This window comes from Taudactylus pleione, unplaced genomic scaffold (assembly GCF_031769625.1).
Source record: "Taudactylus pleione unplaced genomic scaffold, aTauple2 ptg000092l, whole genome shotgun sequence".
Lineage (NCBI taxonomy): Eukaryota > Metazoa > Chordata > Amphibia > Anura > Myobatrachidae > Taudactylus > Taudactylus pleione.
The window spans coordinates 7,932,089-7,956,960 of NW_028284494.1; the positions used below are offsets into that span (position 1 = coordinate 7,932,089).

The window sequence follows — 24,872 nt, forward strand, 5'->3', positions numbered from 1 at the left end:
TAATGGTATACTTGCTATAATAAAGCACTAACTTGTTGAGATGTGGTTTTGGTGTAATGCTATAGATTATTAGGTTACTTTTATGTTTTCTTCACTCTGACTGTATGATCACATGTTGGGAACATCTGCTGTGTTACAATTATGCTTTACAGACTTAATCAAATGGAGAATATACATTTTTGACACCAGTGTGTGGTTTTAGTAATGCTTTATTGGAGGGAACATATGAAGAGTCAAAGAAGATGAAAGGTTTATTCTTGTAGCAGGTGAATAACAGATTGAACATTAGGTACAGATAGCTGGGTACGGTTTACTATAATAGAAAGAGATAAACATGATGTAATCATATAGAAGAAGAGCTAAATCTTGTTTCTCTTTGTTTCTTTCTCAATCCATTTGATGTAGTCATGAGTGAGGAATGTGTAGACGCTTGGTTTGTGAGGGTATCCGCAGGTTACATTGGGACCAAATGAAACAAGACCTCTGAACATGTTCTTGCAGATTAATGGTCCTCCAGAATCACCCTAGAATACACAATATTATTTCATAAGAGTTTCTCCCATTTCCATGAAAAGATGTTTAAAAGTGAATTAAAAATAATTTGACAGTGACATGACTACTGGTACACAGTAACATATCTACTGGTATACAGTAACATGATTATTGCTACACAGTGACATGAATATTGGTACACAGTGACATGGCTATTGGTGCACAGTGACATGACTATTGCTACACGGTGACATGAATACTGGTACACAGTAACATGACTATTGCTACATGGTGACATGAATACTGGTACACAGTAACATATCTACTAGTATATAGTAACATGACTATTTCTACACGGTGACATGAATACTTGTACACAGTAACATATCTACTAGTATATAGTAACATGACTATTGCTACACGGTGACATGAATACTGGTACAGAGTAACATATCTACTAGTATATAGTAACATGACTATTGCTACACGGTGACATGGCTATTGGTACACAGTGACACGACTATTGCTACATGGTGACATGGCTATTGGTACACAGTGACATGAATATTTTCGTATAGGCTCTAGGGCTGATGCGGAGTCAATATTTCGCCCTTTTGTGATGTGCCTCTTGCATGGTTTTGTACTGCATATGCTACAGAAGCTAGAGTAGGCAGCTGAGGGGGAAGCAGGGGTGCCAAGGGGAAAGTGAGGAGACTCTTTATCCAGGCTCGTGATGGTTGGAGGGGCCTGGTAGGGGCCCACTTCTGTCTCCCCCCCCCCCATAATAGATAGATGCATATCGGATGGTAAGAGAGAAGAGAGAGATGACTGACTCTCCAGTCCAGCACACACACTGATTTGGCCATGTCCCCAGTCCCCCTGCCCATCACCGCTCTTGGCGGCCCTTTTATTATGTAGGCAATGTTCAGTGAGGGTGCGTTGATGATATTGTGGGCTGAGCAGGTGGATGGGGCAGATAGGATCAGGGGCGCCGAGAGGGGGGGGAGACTGCTTGCTGCTGCTGGTGGACCCAAAGCAGAAGTAGGTTTTGACTTTTATGTGAAGTTTCTACTGAACCCACCATCGGTATTTTTGGACACAGGCCACATATTGAGTTGCATTCCTACTTATAGGGTTGGTTCTATAGACCAGGAAGTGGATGCAAATATTGGAGCAAAACTATTTCACATGTTTTACTTTATATAGAATACATTATTTACTTATTTCAAAATGTTAACTTTTAGCTCAGTTAGGACCCTATTTATCAATATTATAGGTTGAGTCTCCCATATCCAAAAATAATACGAAATACAGAATTTTTTCATCATGACTGAGATAGTGAAACCGTTGCATGGTTCAGTGTACACAAACTTTGTTTAAGGCACAAAATTAGTAAAAATATTGTATAAAATGACCTTCAGTCTGTGGACCTGATTCAGACCCGTTCGCTAGATGCGGCCGCTTGCTCCCAGCGTATGGAAATTTGGCTAAGTGACGTCAAGGCAGCCGCTCGCAAGGCAAGTCATAAGCATGCCCACTATGTCTGGGCGAGCGATCACTTTATGTTTGTAGACTCCCACCAGCCTGTCTTAAGACTCCCACTTGCGTACGTTATCTCCCGGAAGTGTATGAAACCATTGGTACATCGATCACCATCGGAACTGATCGCAGCACTTGAGGTTGACTATACCCTGCCGCAAGCACTGCGAGCACTTCAGTATCTAAATCAACCAAATGACGTGTCCTATGACACTGCCTGGTAATTATGCACGCCTCTGAAATGGCGTTCGGATTCTCAGGCACACCTGTGGCCGCACCTCCACTCCCCCCATTTCTAGTGGCCTTCCCCTGTTACCACCCACAAACAGCTTGACCTGTCACTCATTCTGCTGGGCTGTCTATGCTTGGCGAGCGAGAGTTTCCCCATCTTCGTACCAGTTCGTGCACGCGTAAAACAAAGAGTATGCATGCGCAGATTGAAAAACATCGGCCGCGTAGGAGCGCGCCGCAGCTTGTGAATGCGTCTGAATCAGGCCCCTTGTGTATAAGGTGTATATGAAACATAATTGAACTTCATGTATATACACAAACTTTGTTTGAGCCACAAAATTATTGAAAATATTGTATAAAATTACCTGCAGGCTGTGTGTATAAGGTGTATGTATATAAAACATAAATGCATTCTGTGTTTAGATTTGGGTCCCATTCCCAAGATATCTCATTAGGGTATACAAATGTTCCAAAATACGTAATATTCCAATATCCAAAATACCCCTGGTCCCAAGCATTTTATATATGGGAGACTCAACCTGTATTTAAAAAAAATATATGAAAAAGGGTGTTTTCGCGCCCTTTTCACATTGTTTTAGTATTACATTAATGTATTAAAAGGTTTATTGGAGCAGTTTTCATGAAAAACTGCTCCAAGCCCTTCAATTCGCATATTTTTAGTAAGCAGATCTCATTTCCCATACTTGCAATGGAAAATACTAAGGGGTAAACTTACTAAGCTGAGAGTTTGGGCATTTTTTCTCACTGTCAAATTACTAATGTCAAACTTGGGAGAGAGATCTCCTTTGCTACGGGAAAATACTGGAGAGTTAGCAAACTCTCTTCAATTCACCATCGGGAAAACTTGAGAACCTTTTCACTGGTGAAGATAGAATTCTGGAATTTACCAAGCAGAGAGTTTCGAAACTCTCATGAGATGGGCAAACTCTCCTGCAAAAACTTGTGAAAAAAATACACCTGCCTGTGATCTGAGGGCCTGATTCAGAGCCGCTCGTAAGCGGCCGCTCGTTCGTTCCGACCGATGTTCGCACAACTGCACATGCGTACGGATTTTAATACGCATGCGCGAACCAGTCAGTGCGGCCGAAAATCGTGTGCTCGCTAAATAGCGAATGCTTGCTATTTTGAGTGACAGAATGAGGCGTTTGTGGGTGGTAACAGGGGAAGGTGTTTGAAAACGGGGAGTGGAGATCCGAACGCAGGCGTGCCAAACGGTCAAAACGGGCGTTTTAAGGGTGTGCATAATTAACAAAGCAGCGTCATCGACCACGTCACTTGGTTGTTTTATAGTCAGAACTGCTCGCATGATTGTGGTAGGAAAAACCAACCACAAGAATAGCGAGCAGTTCATACGCCGTCCGATGTACTCGATTAATCTAATAAATAGCGGACATGACATAGAGGCGTGAACAGATCGCAAAGAGCGAACGGTTAATTTAAATAGCCAGCCCCTTTTTCTGTACGAGCGAGCGCAAATAGCGTCCAGCTTGAATTAGGCCCTGAGAGTTTAGCAGAAACATACACAGATCGCTGTTATCCATGTATGTTTCTGCCTGTAAATACAGAAAATAAATTTAAATATCAGAAAAAAATTAACTTAGGGTCCCCCCTAAAGTTTAACCAGCCCCAGGCTTGCCAGCCTGTCCTGGTTTCTAAGATTATGGGGAACCTTTTGTTCCCCGTAATCTTAGAAACCAGGACAAGCTGGCAAGCCTGGGGCTGGTTAAGCTTTAGAGGGGGGCCCTATGTCATTTTTTTTAACCACTTTTAACCCGTTTTTTTAACAGGTACAACATAAGCAGACCAAAAAAAAAGATATTTGTGTAGCCGGATGGCGCTGGATATTCAAATATAGAACAATAAATATGGTACTTAGTCCTTATTGTAGATGGAAGATCCTGAAGTATGTCCCTTTATATGCGGAATTCTCGTGGTCTCCCAATGTTGTTCATTTAATACATGAAAAAGAATAAATACAGAAAAAACTATCTTAAGAAGGCTGATGGATTTTCTTTTAAAGTGTCTATATGTAATAAATGTGAAGAAGTAATATAATTCTTATTAGTTGGTCAGGTATAGTGGGAGCATACCCCGACTCACGTTCAAATAAATAAATGTTATGCCAAAAAGGTTTCTTTGTCCTTTTTATTCATTAAGAGTTGTTTTTCTGTGTGTATGCCGTATTCACAAAGAGAGGGTTGGGTCATGCGTACCCTACTCACGTGGTAGGTGTCTTGTATTCTGCCTATAAAGGTTTCTTTTGGTTGTCAACAGAGTTCCCTTTGTAGTTTATCTCCATATAGTAGATCCTCAAAGAAAGAGGAATGGTGCCATGTATAATATAATATCTTTAATAATACACAAACTGACATAAAACACAAAATACATAATTAAAAAAATATGAAAAGTGATGACCTGTTAGTTTGATAGATAATGCCAGGTCTCCTGTTTTGTTATCCAGCAAGTTCCTTATAACCAACGCGTTGCAACCTGTCACCGCAGGTCTTTTTCAAGGTATAAGGATTGGTACACACTTGGTTACTTAAATACCCAATGTGGCCAATTAATTAGACATAGGAACTTGACTAGTGTGTGTTAAAGAACATGTGCATAAAAAACCTGAATATAACCAATTACAATTCATGTTCCTGGGCTGAAAATAAGCCCAGTTGTTATCACTTGTCCATTTATTTTCAACGGATTTACTTCCGGACGTGACGATGTGTGTGTTCTCATAAACACTCCCTGGCCATCCGGCTCCGGCCTCCCACGTGTGCGCCATCCAAATTTCTCCCCCCAGAGCACATGGTATCCACGCACATCAGCCAGTGGGCGCAGCGAAAGTATACCACCCGCATGGTCCGTCAACAAAACCGGAAGACGCGTCACTATCTAATGACGCTCTTCCGGTGACGGACAGAGATGGTGCGGAAACATAAGGGGTGAATTGGTCTCCTTTTAGCGGAGTATCCATGTTGAAGTCCAAAGTGGCACAGACCGCAACATTTCAATTCATTGGCAGCATCCACCTCAATCTAAGGCATAAAGTATAAAAACTAGCAGCACACGAATAGGACATCATGCAAGGAAAATGCCTGAAATGTTTAGGATACTTAAACTACGTTATGTAGTCTCCTAATTACAGAGCATCCTAGTGTAAACAAGAACAATGTGGAAAATACCATAAATAAATAAATAGCAGCATTCATAATAATAAGATGTAAAACTAGCAACATATAAATAAAATATAAAAAGACATGCAATCTATAGATAAATCACTAGGCGCAACTGAAAGTAATATCATAACGAAGGCCCAACACTTAAAATAAATAAATAACTTAATAACAAAGTTAAAAGTATAGGTGAGCAAATATTTTAAAAGATTTTTAAAAATTAAGACACATTTACTATAAAAACCATTTGACTTCAAAGTCTTGGTTAAGGCCGCCAGCGGTTAATGTTTTATATTTGTAAATCATTTTCATTTCCTCCCTAGCAATCGCCGTCATGTTGTCAGTACATCGTATGGGCTTTCTTACTATTTTTAATCCCAAAATTTTTTTTATCCCATCCGTCGCACAATGGTGGATATTTTTAAAGTGGGCTGATAATGAATGTGTTTCTACACCTTTTCTAATACTCTTGAGATGTTCTCCTATCCTAGTTTTTAAATTCCTTGTCGTCCTCCCGATATAGTACATCCCACACTAGCACTCAATAGCATAAATAACATTTTTGGAGTTACATGTAGTAAATATGGATATGGGAAGAAACGGAAAAGAGGAGGGGTCTGACACGCAAACCAAAGAGGAGGGTTGTAGAGTTAAAAGAACGCAACCAAAATATTGAAACTACAGATGGCAGAGTCAACATTTTTAATCTAAGCACTTATGTCTTGAACCATAATGAAGAATCAGTCCTGAGTAAGGGTTTGAAATATGCCCCTTCTACTAAAATAAATGACTTCTCCATATACATTGACGTACAAAAATATGTAAGAAAACTCACAATAATTTTTTTTTTTTTTAATGAAAGAGCGTGAAGACCCCAATGTATTAATGGAACCAGAAACTATATCCACGTTCAGGCCTAAATCAACTTTTTTTCCATCCCATCTAAAAGGTAGCTTTATTGACACCTTTTCAACACAAATATTGGAGGATCTAAAAGGGATAACAACAAAAAAAATAAAATATAATTTAACATATGGGGAGAGGAATGCACTGAAAGAACTGGCAAAAAGAAAGGATTTTATTATAAAGCCTGCTGATAAGGGGGGGGGCAATTGTCCTGATGGACACCGCAAAATATGTGGATGAGGTCTTGAGGCAACTCAATGATATTAATACCTATAAGAAGCTAAGGAAGGACCCTACAGAGAATTTCCAAGACGAACTAAAAATCCTGATAAAAGAGTATACTGATATGGGGACACTGATGGATATGGAGTCTAATTTTTTAGTTAAGGAAAATCCTGTCATTCCAGTCATATACGTATTGCCAAAGATCCATAAGGACCCAGTATGCACCCCAGGCAGGCCAATTGTGTCGGGGATCGACTCAGTCACAACAAACCTTTCAGAGTTTATCGACTTTTACCTACACTTGCAAGTTCTAAATCACATCTGAAGGATACACGTGATTTTTGAAATAGATTATTAGATGTTGAATGGGAAGATGATTACACAATGATAAGTGCAGATGTCAGCTCCCTATATACTATTATTAAACATAATCAGGGCGTGTAAGATGTTAAGTTAACACTGGAAGGATCTTTTATTGAAAGTAATTTGCAAGAGATTTTAATTCAAGGTATTAACTTCATTTTAAGACATAATTATTTTCTTTTTAAGGATACCTTTTACTTACAAGAAGTCAGTACCGCGATGGGCACCAGGTTCACACCAAGTTACGTGAATATTTTTATGTGAGTGTGGGAGGATTTAACTATTTGGAACCACAACCCTCATAGTGCGAACCTGGTGCTTTGGTGCAGCTATATAGATGATATATTTTTTATTTGGAAAGGGGAGAGGAGTCTTTTAGATGATTTTTGTACTAAACTTAATTATAATGATAGAAATATCAAATTAACATTTTATATTCAGACTGAACGAATTAACTTTTTAGATGTGACGATTTATGTAGAAGATGGAAAGATCCAAACTAGAACCTACCAAAAACCTACAGATTCCTCGGCATATATACAAATGGGTAGTTGCCATCACAATCAATGGCTTGAATCTATTCCAGGAGGCCAACTGAAGAGGATAAGAAGAAACTGCTCAAAGATAGAGGACTTCAAAGACCAAGCCGAAAAGATGAAAGAAGCATTCATAGCTAGCGGGTATGAAGAGAATATGATATTGGAAAAAATAGAATCAGTAACGAAGTTGGACAGAAAGAAATTGTTAGTAACCAAACCTAAAGAAACTAAGGATGAAAAATTTAAGTGGGCTTTCATCTCGGATTTCAATTCCCAACACAGGGAAATTGAGAGGATTTTTAGAAAGCACTGGTCGATACTAAAAAGGGATCCGGTTTTGGGAAAATGTATTCCCCAGAAACCAGTACACATTTATAGGAAGGCAGCAAACCTCACCACTAAATTGGTTAAGAACGCACATCTAAATCAAGAGAGTTTAAATATTAATAAAACTGTCGGGTTTCATCGATGTAGCTTATGTTTAGGGTGTCGGATTGTGAAGAAACCTGGGAAAGAGAAAAAATTTGTGACTATTAATATCAATGGACAAGATTTTACCATATCCGAATTTATTACATGTAACTCCAAAAATGTTATTTATGCTATTGAGTGCCAGTGTGGGATGTACTATATCGGGAGGACGACAAGGAACTTAAAAACTAGGATCGGAGAACATCTCAGGAATATTAGAAAAGGTGTAGAAACACATTAATTATCAGCCCACTTTAAACATATCCACCATTGTGCGACGGATGGGATAAAAAAAAGGTTGGGATTAAAAATAGTAAGAAAGCCCATACGATGTACTGACAACATGACGGCGATTGCTAGGGAGGAAATGAAAATGATTTACAAATATAAAACATTAACCCCTGGCGGCCTTAACCAAGACTTTGAAGTCAAATGGTTTTTATAGTAAATGTGTCTCAATTTTTAAAAATCTTTTAAAATATTTGCTCACCTATACTTTTAACTTTGTTATTAAGTTATTTATTTATTTTAAGTGTTGGGCCTTCGTTATGATATTACTTTCAGTTGCGCCTAGTGAATTATCTATAGACTGCATGTCTTTTTATGTTTTATTTATATACTGCTAGTTTTACATGTTATTATTATGAATGCTGCTATTTATTTATTTATGGTATTTTCCACATTGTTCTTGTTTACACTAGGATGCTCTGTAATTAGGAGACTACATAACGTAGTTTAAGTATCCTAAACATTTCAGGCATTTTCCTTGCATGATGTCCTATTCGTGTGCTGCTAGTTTTTATACTTTATGCCTTAGATTGAGGTGGATGCTGCCAATGAATTGAAATGTTGCGGTCTGTGCCACTTTGGACTTCAACATGGATACTCCGCTAAAAGGAGACCAATTCACCCCTTATGTTTCCACTCCATCTCTGTCCGTCACCGGAAGAGCGTCATTAGATAGTGACGCGTCTTCCAGTTTTGTTGACGGACCATGCGGGCGGTATACTGTAGCTGCGCCCACTGGCTGATGTGCGTGGATACCATGTGCTCTGGGGGGAGAAATTTGGATGGCGCACACGTGGGAGGCCGGAGCCGGATGGCCAGGGAGTGTTTATGAGAACACCACATCATCACGTCCGGAAGTAAATCCGGTGAAAATAAATGGACAAGTGATAACAACTGGGCTTATTTTCAACCCAGGAACATGAATTGTAATTGGTTATATTCAGGTTTTTTTATGCACATGTTTTTTTAACACACACTAGTCAAGTTCCTATGTCTAATTAATTGGCCACATTGGGTATTTAAGTAACCAAGTGTGTACCAATCCTTATACCTTGAAAAAGACCTGCGGTGACAGGTTGCAACGCGTTGGTTATAAGGAACTTGCTGGATAACAAAACGGGAGACCTGGCATTATCTATCAAACTAACAGGTCATCACTTTTCATATTTTTTGGATTATGTGTTTTGTGCTTTATGCCAGTTTGTGTATTATTAAAGATATTATATTATACATGGCACCATTCCTCTTTCTTTGAGGATCTACTATATGGAGATAAACTACAAAGGGCACTCTGTTGAAAACCAAAAGAAACCTTTATAGGCAGAATACAAGACACCTACCACGTGAGTAGGGTACGCATGACCCAACCCTCTCTTTGTGAATACGGCATACACACAGAAAAACAACTCTTAATGAATAGAAAGGACAAAGAAACCTTTTTGGGATAACATTTATTTATTTGAACGTGAGTCGGGGTACGCTCCCACTATACCTGACCAACTAATAAGAATTATATTACTTCTTCACATTTATTACATATAGACACTTTAAAAGAAAATCCATCAGCCTTCTTAAGATAGTTTTTTCTGTATTTATTCTTTTTCATGTATTAAACAAACAACATTGGGAGACCACGAGAATTCCGCATATAAAGGGACATACGTCAGGATCTTCCATCTACAATAAGGACTAAGTACCATATTTATTTTTCTATATTTGAATATCCAGCGCCATCCGGCTACACAAGTATCTTTTTTTTGGTCATTTTGTATATATTGGTATTTTGTGAGTCTCCCTTTTTTTGTGTTAGGTCGGAGGCAGCAGGTTTTGCGCACTATACTATATAGTCAACTTTTCTGATATCTTAGTGTCTATTTCTCACAACACAAGCAGCTTACACATTTCTCACTGATATGTGCAGGCTGCTTGCTCAGGAGAGTTTTGCAGAGAGAAGACGCTGCAATCTTGAGTGAGTCATCTCCTGCAAAACGTGCTACTCGGCAAAGAAATCTCATTCTGCTTCACCATCGGCCATCTCACTCTCAGCTAAACTCACTTTTTTGTAAATTTGAGGGTCTCAGGAGCTTCAAATCACCCGAGTTTAGGTGAAGCTAATCGAGTTGAAAAAAAAGCAAACTCTCCTAGACTCGATTCTTAGTAAATTTACCTCTGTTCAGAATGAATAAAAATTAAATACAGTGAGATATGTGCGGAGGGGATTCGCAGGGACAGGGGGCTTTATCGCAAGCTCTGTCCCTGCAAGTGATAATTGATACATCCCTGTGATAATTCCTACATTTTCAATGCAAATGTGGATTGTAGTAAATAGAGGCCTTAGAGATGAATCATTTCCATGTATTTAAGTTGTGCAGATACAGTAGGATGCAGTAGGAGTTATATTAAGGAAAGTAACTGGTTTGGGTGAGAAATGTAAGTTCAGGAGTGTCTGCCCTGCCAGAAGCTCATATATTGTAATCTGCCCTTGGATGTCTCCATCTCTTTCCATAGGTATGTAATCATGGTGATGCACCTCCTTTATTATAGTCACATACTGTACTTACATTGCATACATCCTTTCCTCCACGTTTTTCAGAGGTACACATCATATTCTTTGTAACTTGTAGTGACCTCAGAGATCTCATCCTGGCATTACATGTCTCTCTGTCTAGGACTGCAAGACTGACTTCCATCAGCTTGTCGGGAACACTGACTTCCATCAGCTTGTCGGAATTCTGGACACCGATGCTTTTGGTTCTACCCCATCCTGCAGCCTCACAAACAGTCCCTCCTTTGACATCAGTGAAAGTTGTGGGTAATGCCAGGGGTTTGACAGCTTTGTTTAGCTGTGCTTTGCGAGAAAGCTGTCAAATAATAATAATAATAATAATCATGATAACAATAAAATTATAATTATCATCTTCAAATCTGTTACGAAAAACAGGAAAATATTTTCAACAAGTTTAAACAAAGCACTATTTGTATTATTATCTTACATTTTTAAGGTGCCACAAAGTGCCCTTAGCACTGTACAAGCAATATATATACTAACAGTGTAACTTGACCAATCATAAGTATAATACAGTGTAAATTGACATATGATTGGAAGAGGGGAGATAGATGCAGAAGTGGCTAGTGGGGCATGTGCCCCAGTGCTAGACATGGAGGCGCCAGTCAGTGCCTGACAAAGGGAAGGGGTGAGGTAGCACTGGCATGTGTGCATAAGAGAATGCATTGGTACTGCCTGCTGCACTAGTACACACAATGCAGCTATCACACACTATGACTGACTCCTATGAGACAAAGCACCTTGGGCCCACAGAACATGTTCTGAGCTTTATTGAAAGAGATGATCAGCAGCCTCATGGGAATGATCTCATCAGAAGTTGCCTGCTCTGCTGCAGATTGTCACCTACAGAACCCATGGACCTTTTGCCAGCCCTGCAGCCTATGAAAAACCAAAATTTTGAATGGTATTATCTTGATACAGGAGGAGGTTGGGGATGTCTGATGGCATGTGGAGGACATCTGGTGGCAAGTGGAGGACATCTGGTGGGATTATGAGGGAATCTGATGAAAAGTGAAGGGAATCTGATGTCATGTAGGTGAAGGCTTGCATGTGTGTGTGGGGTCTGATTTCTTGTGGAAGGGGTATGACTTTATGTAGAAACAGGCTGGTGGCATATGGGAGTAATCTGATGGCATGTGGAGTATGTTTGATGGCATGTATGAATGACTGATGGCATGTACGTGACATGTAGGGAGGTGTTAGTGGCATGTGGTTAGGTCTGATGGACACTCGCCATATGGCGTATTGAGGTTAGGTGTATGAAGACACATCTGTATTTTGGTAACTAGGAAGGAAGGAGGCATAGGAAAGGATACAACAATATCCTTATTACATATCACAAGTAACATATAAATCAACAACAATTATCACAACCTAATGGAACGAGTAGCCTGGTAGGTTTCAGAAATTGGAAACTATAACAACAACTTAACTCTACACCAGGAGCGCTAATCGCTAACAACCATCAACAATAGCATAGTCCTTATAGTAAAGATGTCAAATTCAATTGCAAGTCGTTGGTAATATTCCCACAAGGTTGTAAAGCAATTTGTTAGAGCCCAATAGAATAGCTGAATAGATATTACGATGTCTGGTTAGGGATTCGGTCAACATCCCGACAGTCGGATGCAAGCGCTTAGAATGCCGGTGCCAGAATCTTGACCACCATCATCCCGATGGTAAGGAGCTGGGTTAGAAGGAGGGTTACTGTTAGGCACTAGGGGGAGGGTTAGGGTTAGGCACTAAGGACCTCATTCAGAGGAGATCGCAAGAAGCGATCGCTCTCTCTGAATGAGGGCGGCCGCTTCTGGGCTTTTGGTGCGGCCTCCTGGTTGCAAGCTAAGCTGTGGGTTACCACCCACAGCTTAGCTAGTGACCAGGGTGATGGTCGCGATCCTGATCACCATCGCGACCATTGGGGCTTGCGACCAGACCCTAAGGTTGGGTCTGGGCACTTGCAAGCCCCAGGGAGCTTTCTGCTCTGATCGAGCAGGAAGCTACCCACTGACATCACTGATGATGTCAATGCGGCCTCCGTTTTGGAAACCACCCCCCGGACCGCCTACAAAAAGGGGCGAACTATCGATCAACATCGACAGCCGCCCCTTTTGTAGAGAGCTCCGAAGCGAGAGAGTTTCTCTCTCACTCTGGGGCTTGTGCACACGCAGTGCGGCCGCTGCTCGTGCGCAGGGCCACCCATCGACCCGGTTGCGAGCACATTGGTGCTTGCAACCAGGTCTGAATGACCTCCTAAGTGTGTAAGTGTCGATATTTTAAATCTGTCAAGCTGCCAACATCGGGATTCTGACCGCCGGGATCCCGAGCACCAGCATCCCTTACCCAACCCTCCGGTTACTAGGGGAGATGTATTATAGCGGCACTTATCGTGTTGTTATAACACTTCCTGCTATGTCTCTTTACCGAGATGAAGCAAGAAGCCCTAATGATGAGATGTATTACCATCTCTTCTGTCAGACAAGGGGAGTGATAACTCCCCCCTCTGGCGATCCCTGCTAGAGACCACAGTGCATCAGCCTAGTGCTGATGCGCTGTGTCTCAGTCCCAGCTAGCTCCCCTCAGCATGCGTGGGATCTCGCAAACATCGCGAGATCTCACGTGCAGCCTTGGAGCCGGCAGCCTGTCCCTATGCCGACAGTGGCACTCTGCCAATCATACATGTGCGCTGATGCCGCTTTGGTGGTTCATACATCTCCCCCACTATGTCTTGCTGTTTCCAGAGGCTCGGCACACCCAACTTGACAGGAATCTAGGACCCAAATGTCTTGAACCCAGTTCACGAGGTTACTCCAGAGGCCATTGTATGTAGAATAGCAATGATGAGTCTTTGCTATAATCACATGGGTCAGATGGGACTGCAACCTCAAATTTAACCTTTGTAAGGATCAATTCATGTACAGCCCATCCTAGCTGTTGGATGAATCTTTTATAGGTTCCCTTACACAGATACCTTTAAATATTTTCACACACATATTGGCAGGAGGTAAAGCAGTGGTGTGACAGTGCTACCAATTAAGTATAACATGTACCTATTTGATTTTAAACATCCTTTAGCTATAAATTCAGTGTTTATAGCTAAATGCCAATCCTCTGTGATCGCTATGCTGTCGCAGAACAACATAAGGACACCCATCTTTCCTTACACACATCTGTAATGCTTAGCAAGACTGTAAAACCATCGGTAACATCGAGTACCATCGCAGCCTCACACACACTTGCAGAGCACAAGCTCTGACCTTAATCATAACTTGCTAACCTCATCGCACGCAGTGAGTATACAAGCTGTGGAGGGCATCGCAGTGGCTAATTTATGCACGCCTCTGTAACAGTATTCAAACACACTGGCACACCTGAGTTTCGCCAACCACCCCCCTGTCACCACTTCCAAATGGTACTTCCTGTCAATCGCTCTGCAATGGGTCTGCGTAGCCACTGCGATCACAGTGGAGTGTTCGCGCACTGCGATGCATACGCATGCCAGAACGCAACAATCAGCCAACTGCATACGGAATCGCAATTGCGATCCTTGTTGAATCAGGCCCAGAAAGCGGTTGTCCATATTAAATGTTAAATCCCCCCCCCCCCCAAAAAAAGGGAAAGAATAGCTCTAGATTTGGTGAGGGCAATAAGCAGCACCCCAGCTGTTGTAGAACTACCACAACCCAGCATCCCATATCATAGGTTCTCAAACTCAGGGCCTGATTCAGCAAGGAATGCACAGGTGAGAACGCACGCACTTGGCCAGTGTTTTTGCTCTGTGCATGCATCGCAGTGCGTGTGCGCAAACTAGCCAGTGCGATCGGATTATGGTACACAGACTACACGCAGTGTGTGTGCAGACCCTCTGCTGTTAATTGACAGAAAGTGGCATTTGTGGGTGGTGACGGGGGGTGGTCAGGGGAATGCAGGCGTTGTAACGCCATTACAGGGGCATGCATAATTAAGGCAGTGCGGCGGCATAAGCAGCCATACCGTAAGCTGTGCAAAGGAAGCGGCCAAAATCCTGCGGCAGGTCATGTCAACCACTATTGTGTGTATGGGTCCATGGTTCTCAATGTTACCGATGTTTACGCTATCTTGCGTACTGATCAGGCTTTGAGTAAAGGCAGATGGGCGGCTTAATATGGGGCTGGGCGTCTGCATCTTGTGCTGCGGTGTCCGGGCGTATGCATTGATTAGCATCTTCTTGCAGAGGACGGGCGCGTGCGTCTGCTAGCGTGCGTTCCTTGCTGAATCAGGACCTCAGTCCTCAGAAGACCAGAGCAGCAGGAGAAAAGTCTCACACTTCCGAAAAGCTGTCTCTGCCGAAAGAACACTGTTTTGGAAATGATAATTAAGTAAAGGTGATATGATGAGTGCCTCAGTTGCTTATATTGAACTTGCGAGTTCAACCCTTAATTATAACAGAGCACATTGTTTTCTTGAATAGACCCTTTTATCTTTCTCCACTTTATCACTTTCCAAGCTTTGATAAATACGCCCCCAAGTTTGAGAACCACTGTGCTGCATTCTGCTCAAAGCTATAGCTTATTACTCGTTTTGAAATCCATTCAGTTCTCTTTAAGGGCTCTATTTATTAACATTATTTTTACTAAAATAAAGTGAAAAGGGGTGTTTTCACACCCTTTTCACATTATTTTAGTATCACCTAAAGTTACTACAGGGCAATTGGAGTAGAATTCCTAAAATTTTACACCAAGCCCTAATTATCACTTATTTTTAGTAATCAGATCGCATTTCCCATAATTGTAATGGGAAATATGATCTGGCCAAAGTTACTAAAAATAAAATGTGAAAAAATACCGGGGAAAGCCCTGTGATAATAACGCCACCTGGAGGTGGCGTTAATCAGCGTCTCTCCCGGTTTCCGGACTCCTGCACCACTCTTACGCGCCCAGAGCCGGCCCCAGTGATCAGCTGTGTGGTCTAAGCAGACCACACGCTGATTCACTGTAAAAAAAAAAAAACTTAAAAAACCCCAAAAACTTACCTGAGTCCAGGGACCGGTGATCGGGATCGGGGCTCCGGGTGATGTCCTCCCTCCGGCCAGCAGGTCTCCCATGCTGCACTGGAGCCAGGTCGTCACCTGACCGGGTCCCAGTGCAGGATGGGATGTCAGCTGACCGGAGCCACGGAGGACATCACAGGAGCACCGATCACCGGAGGTAAGTGTAATTAATGGAGGGGGGTCACGATTGCGGGGGCGGGGCTTAGCAACGGCCGGTTGCCACATGTGCTGGCACTTGTCACAGTATTTTGCAAAAATACCGTGATAAGTGTGCGGAGGGGATTCAAGGGACAGAGCTTTCTCGCAAGCTCTGTCCCTGCAAGGGATTTTTAGTAAATAACACACTACAATCTACATTACAAATGCGGATTGTAGTAAATAGAGCCCTAAGGGCTCTATTTACTACAATCCGCATTGGTAAGGCAGATTGTAGTGTGTTATTACCGACTGAATTCGCATTGCGAATTCCGGCAATATCACAGGGATTTACTACAAATCCTTTGCAGGGACAGAGCTTGCGATAAACCTCTGTCCCTGTGAATCCCCTTCGGAGCCTTATCACAGTATTTTCGCAAAAAATACCGTGATTAAGTGCCAGCGCATGCGCCGACCGGTTGCCGCTGCTAACCCCCCTGCCCCACCCCCCGCAACCCCCCTCTCCCTTACTTACACTTACCTGCATGCTCCAGGCCTCCGGTGATGTTCTCCATTCCTCCGGTCAGGTGATCTCCCATACTGCACTGGGACCCGATCACCTTATGACCGGGCAGCATTGCACTATGGGAGACCAGCTGACTGGAGGGGAGTCATCACCGGAGGCCCGATCACCGGTCCCTGGAGTCAGGTAAGTAAAAAATTTTTTTGACTATTTTTTTTTTCTTTTTTTTACAGTAATCAGCTTGCGGTCTGTTTAGACCACACAGCTGATTACTGGGACTGACTCCCGGCTCTGCTCTCCCCGTTAGAGCAGGGCAGGAGGCCGGTAACCGGGGGAGACCCTGGATAACACCACCTCCAGGTGGCGTTATTATCACAGGGCTTTCCCCGATATTTTTTTCACATTTATTTTTAGTAACTCTGGTCAGATCACATTTCCCATTACAGTTATGGAAAATGCGATCTGCTTTACTAAAAATAAGTGATACTTAGGGGTTGGAGTAGAATTTTATGAATTGTACTCCAATTGCCCTATAGTAACTATAGGTGATACTAAAATAATGTGAAAAGGGTGTGAAAAAACCTTTTTTCACTTTATTTTAGTAAAAATAATGTTAATAAATAGAGCCCTAAATGAGTTGTGTGGAGCTCTGGAGACTTGACAGTTCAATTTTATAGCTTCATGAGCTCATGGCAGGATCCAGCTGCAAGCTTCAGGTAAGAGAAGGATCCAGGAAGCACTACCTGCTTCACTGTATGGTGGGCAGGTTACATTAAGTGTGGCTGCCCAAAGGTGGACAAGGCACTTCGTATTTCAGGTAGTGACATACATATCTTTTCTCCTGGAATTCATGGGAGTCTCCCGATTTTTCGGGTAGCCCCCCGCTCTCCCGGAAGGGTAGACACTTCTCCCACATTCTGCCCATTGCCTAGTGAAGTGGGCAAAATGGGGAGAATTTCCGCAGCGATCGTGGGTCCCCGTATAGGTGGGCAGGACCTAATGACACGATTCTTCATGAATCGCGTCATTTAGCACCGCCCCCTATTTAAATTTGAGCCAATCACGTCAATTTACTGGGAATGGGTAGTGATGAATGTGCTTCAGATGCTGGTCAGAAAATCCCACATTACACTTAGGGGCCTATTTATCATTAAATATTTGTTGCATATTCCCTGAAAAAAACCCCCAGTTTTTGGGGAATATCTGCAAATATTTAGTATCTCCCCAATGTATGAAGGAGGGACCGCAGTAGGTATCGGAGGATGCAGTATCAGTCTCCCTGACTAAGGGGCCTATTCATCATTACTAAAAATTCTATGGGGTAAATTAGGTTTAGAACTCGCATGGAACTGCCTAATTACCGCAGGAATTCATCATTCCTCCTCTCCATCAGTATCTAGTCTGAAAAGCGTCATTTTTGCAATGACAGATTTTCGGGACATAGATACTTTTCCCTCTCTACTCTAACTTACCGCAGCTGTAATCAGTGCTGCGCATGCGCCGTTACATTCACAAAAGCAGCTCATGTGCAGCACTGCCTACATCTGCGGTAATTATAGGACAGAGGCTATGGGCCTGATTCAGCAAGGATCGCAACTGCTAATAGGCACTCAATCGGCCGATTGTTGCGTACTGCGCATGCATCACAAGCCACTGTGCAAACCAGCCACTGCGATCGGAACTGCGATCGCAGAGGCTATGCAGACCCACTGCAGAGTGATTGATAGGAAGTACCGTTTGGGGGTGGTGACTGGAGTGTGGGTGGTTTGGGAAACGCAGGCGTACCAGTGCATTTGAACGCCATTGCAGGGGCGTGCATAAATTATCCACTGTGATGCCCTACGCAGCCTGAGCTCTCACTGCGTACAGGAAGGTTAGTAACTTCTGTTTCAGGTCTGACCTTGTGCAAGTGTACATGAGGCTGCGATGCTACTCGATGTTACCGATGGTTTTGCAGTCTTGCTAAGTATTACAGATGTGTGTAAGGTAAAGTGGGCGTCCTTATGTTGTGCGGCGGAGGCATAGTGATTGCAGTGGATTAGCATATGATCGCAGTGAGCCTACGTGCATAATCGCTATTGAAATCGCAGTTGCAATCCTTGTTGAATCAGGCCCTATTTCAGTGTCCACTACTCCCTCATTTGAGAAAAGTATATTTCTGTGGGAATGAGAAATCCTTCAGCCATATAATACCTGATGGTATATTTACCTCAGATTCTGAAGTGAAATTTTAATGTAACTATTCTTGTTCTTCTCCATAATATGGTAATTATGATGCTATCAAAGATACTGTAAATAAATATATATATATAAATAATATGGAATTCTCACAGGGAAGCTTGTTAAGGCAAATCTATTTTTTCATTCCCTGGAACTGCCCGTAGCAGGCAAATATATCCTGTCCAGAGCTGACAGAACAGTTCTGCCCATAGTTGACATCAAGTGGAGACCTGAAATTTTATTATAGGGTACTCTCATGATAAACCCTTTGCTTGTCCTTCCCATATTGAATAATCCACAAGTCCCTTTTCTGTGGCAGATGGGGAGTCTGAGGCAGTAACTAGATGGGACAGCTGTGTATTAAAGTCACATTGTGCATTTAGGAATTTCTGTCAGAGACTGATGATAGAAGATATAGGCTGGGATGTACTAAATGGAAATGCGATAAAACCCCAATTTTCGGTGGTTTTACCGCATTTTCCATATATACTATTGGGTGGCCGCCAGGGCACCAACGCGGAGGGTGACGGCAGATTTTGCTGGAATTACCCTATAGAAGCCTATGGGCTTCTACTGAATCGGGTCCCTCCCAGCATGCCCCGTGGCAGCCGCGTCACTCTGCACATATGCAGATGGACACCCAGGTCATAAACCCAGAAGTCCAGGGTGCAGCAGTGATCGCAAAGAACTAATCGCATATGTTAGTACATATGTGATCAGCAGGGATGTGGTGACCAGGGTCGACGAGAGGGGGGGAGGGTACTATTTACCCGGGCCCGGGCTTCCTGAGGCCCGGGTAAATAGGTCCGGCACTGCCCCCTCCCTCTCTCACAGCAGCCCAGCACACAGCGTGTGCTGAGCTGCAGTGGGAGACTGCTCATGGCTGCTGAGCAGCAGCCACAGCAGTCTCCTATGCCTGTGGGGGGGAGCAATCACACTGATCACACCCCCCCTGGCTTTACACTGGGCTGAGGGGGCTCAGAGCGCCCCCCTCCCCAGCGCAGCGATGCTTCTTGGTGCTGCAAAACAGGTTTTTTTTCTCGAAGGGGGCGTGGCCACGCATCCCGCAATTCGGCCATGCTCCCTTTTATCCGGGCCCACCGTGGCTCTTGGCAGGCCTGGCAGTGCCTGACGGGATGTACTCTGCAAGGTTAGTACATCCCGTCCATAGCGTTGGTTTCTGTCACAGTTACAGTATATATATTTTCACCCCTGACTGTAGCAGGCTCGATCATGCTAAAAAAATTTTTATAGACTTGTCACTGTATCATCATCATCATCATCTTTCTCCTTTGGTATTAGTTGTGAGGAAATAAATAAGTAAATAATAATCCCTCAGACTCTGAGGTAAAAATGGATTCTGACCATAATGTCACGATCATTGCTGTACCACCTCCTGCCAGTGGTGTCGCTGTCCCGGTGCTGCCTTCAGCACACCTCAGACTTTTTATGTTTGCTTACCTGGTCTATTTGCTAATTAAGCAGTTGTGGGCAACACTTAAGACTTACCAATTTATACCTGCTCCACTGTGTGTTCTGGGCTGATTGGCTGGACACCGCTGATGCTTCCTTCCCGTTCCTCAGCATCAGCTGTGTCCAGCCAATCAGCTGTGTGAGCTGTGACTGAGGCATTGACAGGAGGACAGCACTTGATCAGAGGGGAGGACTAAGCTCTTCATTTCGATACAAGAGGATTTTTGAGGACCTATCAAAGAAACCTTGATGAGCTTCTTGAATGTTCCCTGCCTGTAAGTAGGGTACGTGTTTGCCTTTGTATACCACCTCCAGTTGTTGTGATTTATATATCGGGGGACGAAACGAGGAGGGAAGGTAAAGTTACCTATATAGGATTTTCCCAACTTGCTTATATATTTCAAACACCCAAAAGGAAGTGTATCTAATATCGAACCAAAGGGGAGAAGGAGAAAAAGAGGATTAAGTAGTTCTCTTTTGGACATTATATTTATTCTTTGAGATTTTGATATGCAGCGCCATCCCGTGTGCAGATTGCTTTTGTTTTATACTGTATTTTGAGTAGGGTGATACTCGGAATCTGTACAATAGGAAGGCTGCAGGTTTTGCGCACCCTCTCCTGACACTTTTTTTAGTATCAGTACTGGATCATGTTGGAACTGATGATGAATTGCAGTACTGGTTCGGGTTGGGACAGATGATGATGAATTGCAGTACTGGATCAGTTTGGGACTTAGGATGATGAATTGCAGTACTGGGTCGGTTTGGAACCGATGATGGAAGTATTGGATGGGGCTGATTGTTGGAGGTATCGGCTGGAAACGATAGAGGTAATGTTTACAAGTCTCTGAGGTAAAACCAGACTGGAGTGTTAGATGGAATAGGAGTCTCGATAACTACACTTGGAGCTGGAAAATAACGGCCTGGGACCATTCAGATTCGGAGTACCTGGGAGCTCAGCACAGAGCTGTAACTTCAGCAGAAACTATGTTGTGTTGGCAACAGAGGCCAGTCAGGAAATGGAATTTATAGGCTGCACCCATACTGTGGTTTAGGAGGGAATTCTGGTGTGCAGCTTGTGTGCCATCATGCTGGGATGACACGCTGTGAGCAAGGGGCTGCTGAGAGCCATCTCCATGATCAGTGACAGGACAGTGAGTGGACAAGGCAAGAGCAGCGCAGACAGACTTCAGCACCAGCCAGGAGCAATGTGCAGAAAGAGCGGGCATCTGTGATATCCGGGAGTGATGCACAAGCGGACCTCAGCGCTAGCATGACACAGGGGGCACGAGTCTTGTTGAACTTCTGTTGTATGATGATGACATTAGTTATATTTCTACACAGGCATCTTTCAGACCATGTGATCTCCTTTGAAAATAGTGACTACTGACTGAAGTCACCATCTGCCCAGGGAGGATCAATTTCTTCAGAGATTCCCCATTACAGAGAAACCACCATATAGGTAAGGTGTATTTTGATTTAGTATACACAAAAATAGTAGTATTTTTTATTTTTTTGAGTGGGCGCCAAAGTGACTTGTCGCCCTGGGTTCTACTTGGTCTAGAAGCGACCCTGCCTGCTTCCAGTACATGCTTCGAATAATGGTACCTGACTCCTCTAGATAAATTGGGAGTAACAGAGAGTTTGGCTCTGACTTACAAAAGCCCACAATTGCTCTCAATGATTTAGTTGCACTAACTGGAAAAATTATAGCTCTCTCTTTGACTTTCTTCCATGTACCTCTCCTATGCAGGAACTCACAAGTTCTCCTCATGTTTCTTACAAACCTGTCACTACTAGTCAGGCAATATTTTACCTGTCCTCCCATGTCATATGGGAGATGTCCAATTGGTATACACAGGCCTCTGTTAAGGAATCGGTTGTAATGCCAGGGGCTGAATAGCCGCTGGATCAAATACAGACAGCGGAAGACCGACGGCTCGAAAAACACGACTGGGGGTGGTAAGTACCCTAACCCTCCCCTCTACCTGGCCTACCCCTAACCCTCCCTTAGTGGTGCCCAACCCTAACTTCCCCCCGTTGATGTCTAAACTGAACACCCCCTAACCATCCCGGGGGGGGGGTGCCTGGCCCTAACCTCCCCCTTCCCCTAGCCAAACCCTAACTCTCCCAGGGGGGTTCCCAACCCTGTCCCTAAATCTAAACCCCCCGCGTCTAGAACCTAAGTCACCCGGCTTACCTTCGTCCGGTATGCCGGGTGTCAGGATTTCGTCGTCGGGCTAATGATAGGCGTCTGAATTTCGATGCCTATCTTTAGTCCCATGTCAGGCTTTTAGTGTCGGGGTTTCGGTGGCCAGGATAGCAGCCGCCGGTATCCTGACTACAGCCCTCTGTTAGACCCTCCTGATTTTAACTATAACATCAGATGTGTCTCCACTGAGATAGAAAGATATTTACAAAGAAAGTAGAGGGTGAGAAATGCACAGGACTATATACTAACCTCTCCCAAATCCCTAGGGATTGGTAGAGGTGGAAAAAGATAAATATAAATTAAACCAACTATGTACACTTGTACCACAAATGGAAACCTGTCACGCTTGGCGCTGGGGAAGTGGAAACTCTGGGTCCGGTTTGCGGGAGGAAACGAAGGCGAGGGGCCTGGATATATGTTCTCCTCATCCACAGCTCTTGAGTGTTGACGAGACCTGGGCAATGGTGCGGAGTCTAACCCACAGGATGGTGTTCGCCAGTGACCCCTCCAATCGGGATTTGGGCTTAGCTGCACCCTGTGAGCAGGTCACGGTCCTTTGACCAGGTACCCGAGCTCAGTGGGAATTGGAGACACAAATAACTGTGGCCCTAATAAGAGATGCCTAAGATTTAAGGCACTGTGGAGTGATCCACAAACAACGTAAAGAAGTCTGGCAATAGTGTAGCACAAAGTTCACTAGTGACACGTTTAGCACACAGGCAGATATGGTAATTCACTGTTGTATGAAGTTCACTAGAGGCTCGTTAGCACACAGGCAGATGGTAATTAACTGTTGCACCTGGTTCACTAGAGACTTGTTTAGCACACAGGCAGATGGTAATATACTGTTGCATGAATTTCACTAGAGACATGTTTAGCACACAGGCAGATGGTAATTCACTGTTGCACAAGGTTCACTAGAGACACATTTAGCACACAGGCATATGGTAATACACTGTTGCAAGAAGTTCACTAGAGACACGTTTAGCACACAGGCAGATGGTAATACACTGTTGCAAGAAGTTCACTAGAGACACGTTTAGCACACAGGCAGATGGTAACTCACTGTTGCACAGGGATCACAGTAACGTCTTGGCACACAGGCAGAGATGGAACACACTGTAGAGGAAATAGAACGCCAGGAACCTGGACCGGAACTCAACTGGGGACTAGGAGACAACCGTTGTTCAGGCAGTTTGCAGAAAGGTGGATGCAGGCTATATACCCCACAGAACCCTTTGATAGGTGCACAGCGATCAGCTGACGCTCACCTATCCCAGGCCGGAAGTACAGTCACATGGGCCGACTGACATGGCGGCGCCCATGCCGGGAACCCCGATTCCAGACACCGGACCGCCCGCAGTCCCCTACGCATGGAGAGAATGCTCAGCGTCCTCTCAGCCGCCGCGCCAGCTGCCCGACCGCCCGGGAGATCAAAGGAAGCCGGCGAGGAGGTAAGGCCGCGCTGATCCCCGGCAGAGCCCTGACAGTACCCCCCCTTTCAGGGTGGGCACCGAACACCCCATAGGCTTATTTGGAAATTTCCTATGGAAGTCTCGGACCAACCGTGAAGCATGCACATCGGAAGCCTTGACCCAAGCCCTTTCTTTGGGACCATAGCCCCTCCAATCGATGAGGTATTGAAGAGTATTAAACTTAAGGCGTGAATCCAAGATCTTCTCCACTTCAAACTCAGTACCCTGTAAAGTTTGTACTTGAGGCAATTTGGGAGGAACAATTTGAAATCGATTGAGCACCAGAGGACGTAAAAGAGAAATATGGAATGTATTGCAGATTTTCATTTGTGGAGGAAGTTCCAACTTATATACTACTGGATTGATTATCATAATGCGATAGGGGCCAATAAAGTGTGGAGCAAGTTTCATCGTGGGTACCTTCAAACAAATGTTCTTGGAAGATAACCAAACCATATCCTAAACTTTTAAAAATGGAACACCCAAACGTTTCCTATTGGCAAATCTCTTATAATTCTTTGAGGATTGTACCAAAGAATGGTGAATTTTATTCCACAGGGTTGAAAATGACTCAATCTCCTTGACTGCTGCCGGAACTTCTACCGCTGGAAGATGTTCGAAGTCAGGGACTCGGGGATGTCTACCGAGGACAGTGAAGAAGGGTGTGGACTTGGATGACGAATGATACTTAAAATTGTGAGAAAATTCTGCCCATGGTAGAAGGTCCACCCAATCATCCTGAGAAGATGATACAAAAAGCCTGATGAAGGTCTCAAGTTCTTGATTAACCCTTTCGGTTTGACCATTCGTCTGAGGGTGGTATGCTGAAGAAAATTTTAATTTAATTCCACATGTATTGCACAGGGCTCTCCAAAATTTGGCCACAAATTGGACCCCATGATCAGAGATTATCTCCTTAGGGAGACCGTGTAATCTGAAGATATCCCGGATGAATATTTTAGCCAATTGAGGAGCCGATGGCAGACCAACCAGA

At 43.6% G+C, this 24,872-nt stretch overlaps 1 protein-coding gene across 1 annotated transcript in view; it reads right to left on the minus strand.

Annotated features, from left to right (window-relative positions):
- Positions 1-213: 213 nt before the first annotated feature.
- Positions 214-24,872, minus strand: part of LOC148527161 (granzyme A-like) — a 52,759-nt gene continuing 28,100 nt past the window's right edge. Inside the window, exons 4-5 of the mRNA XM_088469418.1 lie at positions 10,810-11,109; positions 214-524 (exon numbers count right to left, since the gene is read on the minus strand). Coding sequence (XP_088325544.1) covers positions 360-524; positions 10,810-11,109 — 465 coding nt within the window. The 3' untranslated portion in view covers positions 214-359. The remainder of the gene's footprint in view (positions 525-10,809; positions 11,110-24,872) is intronic.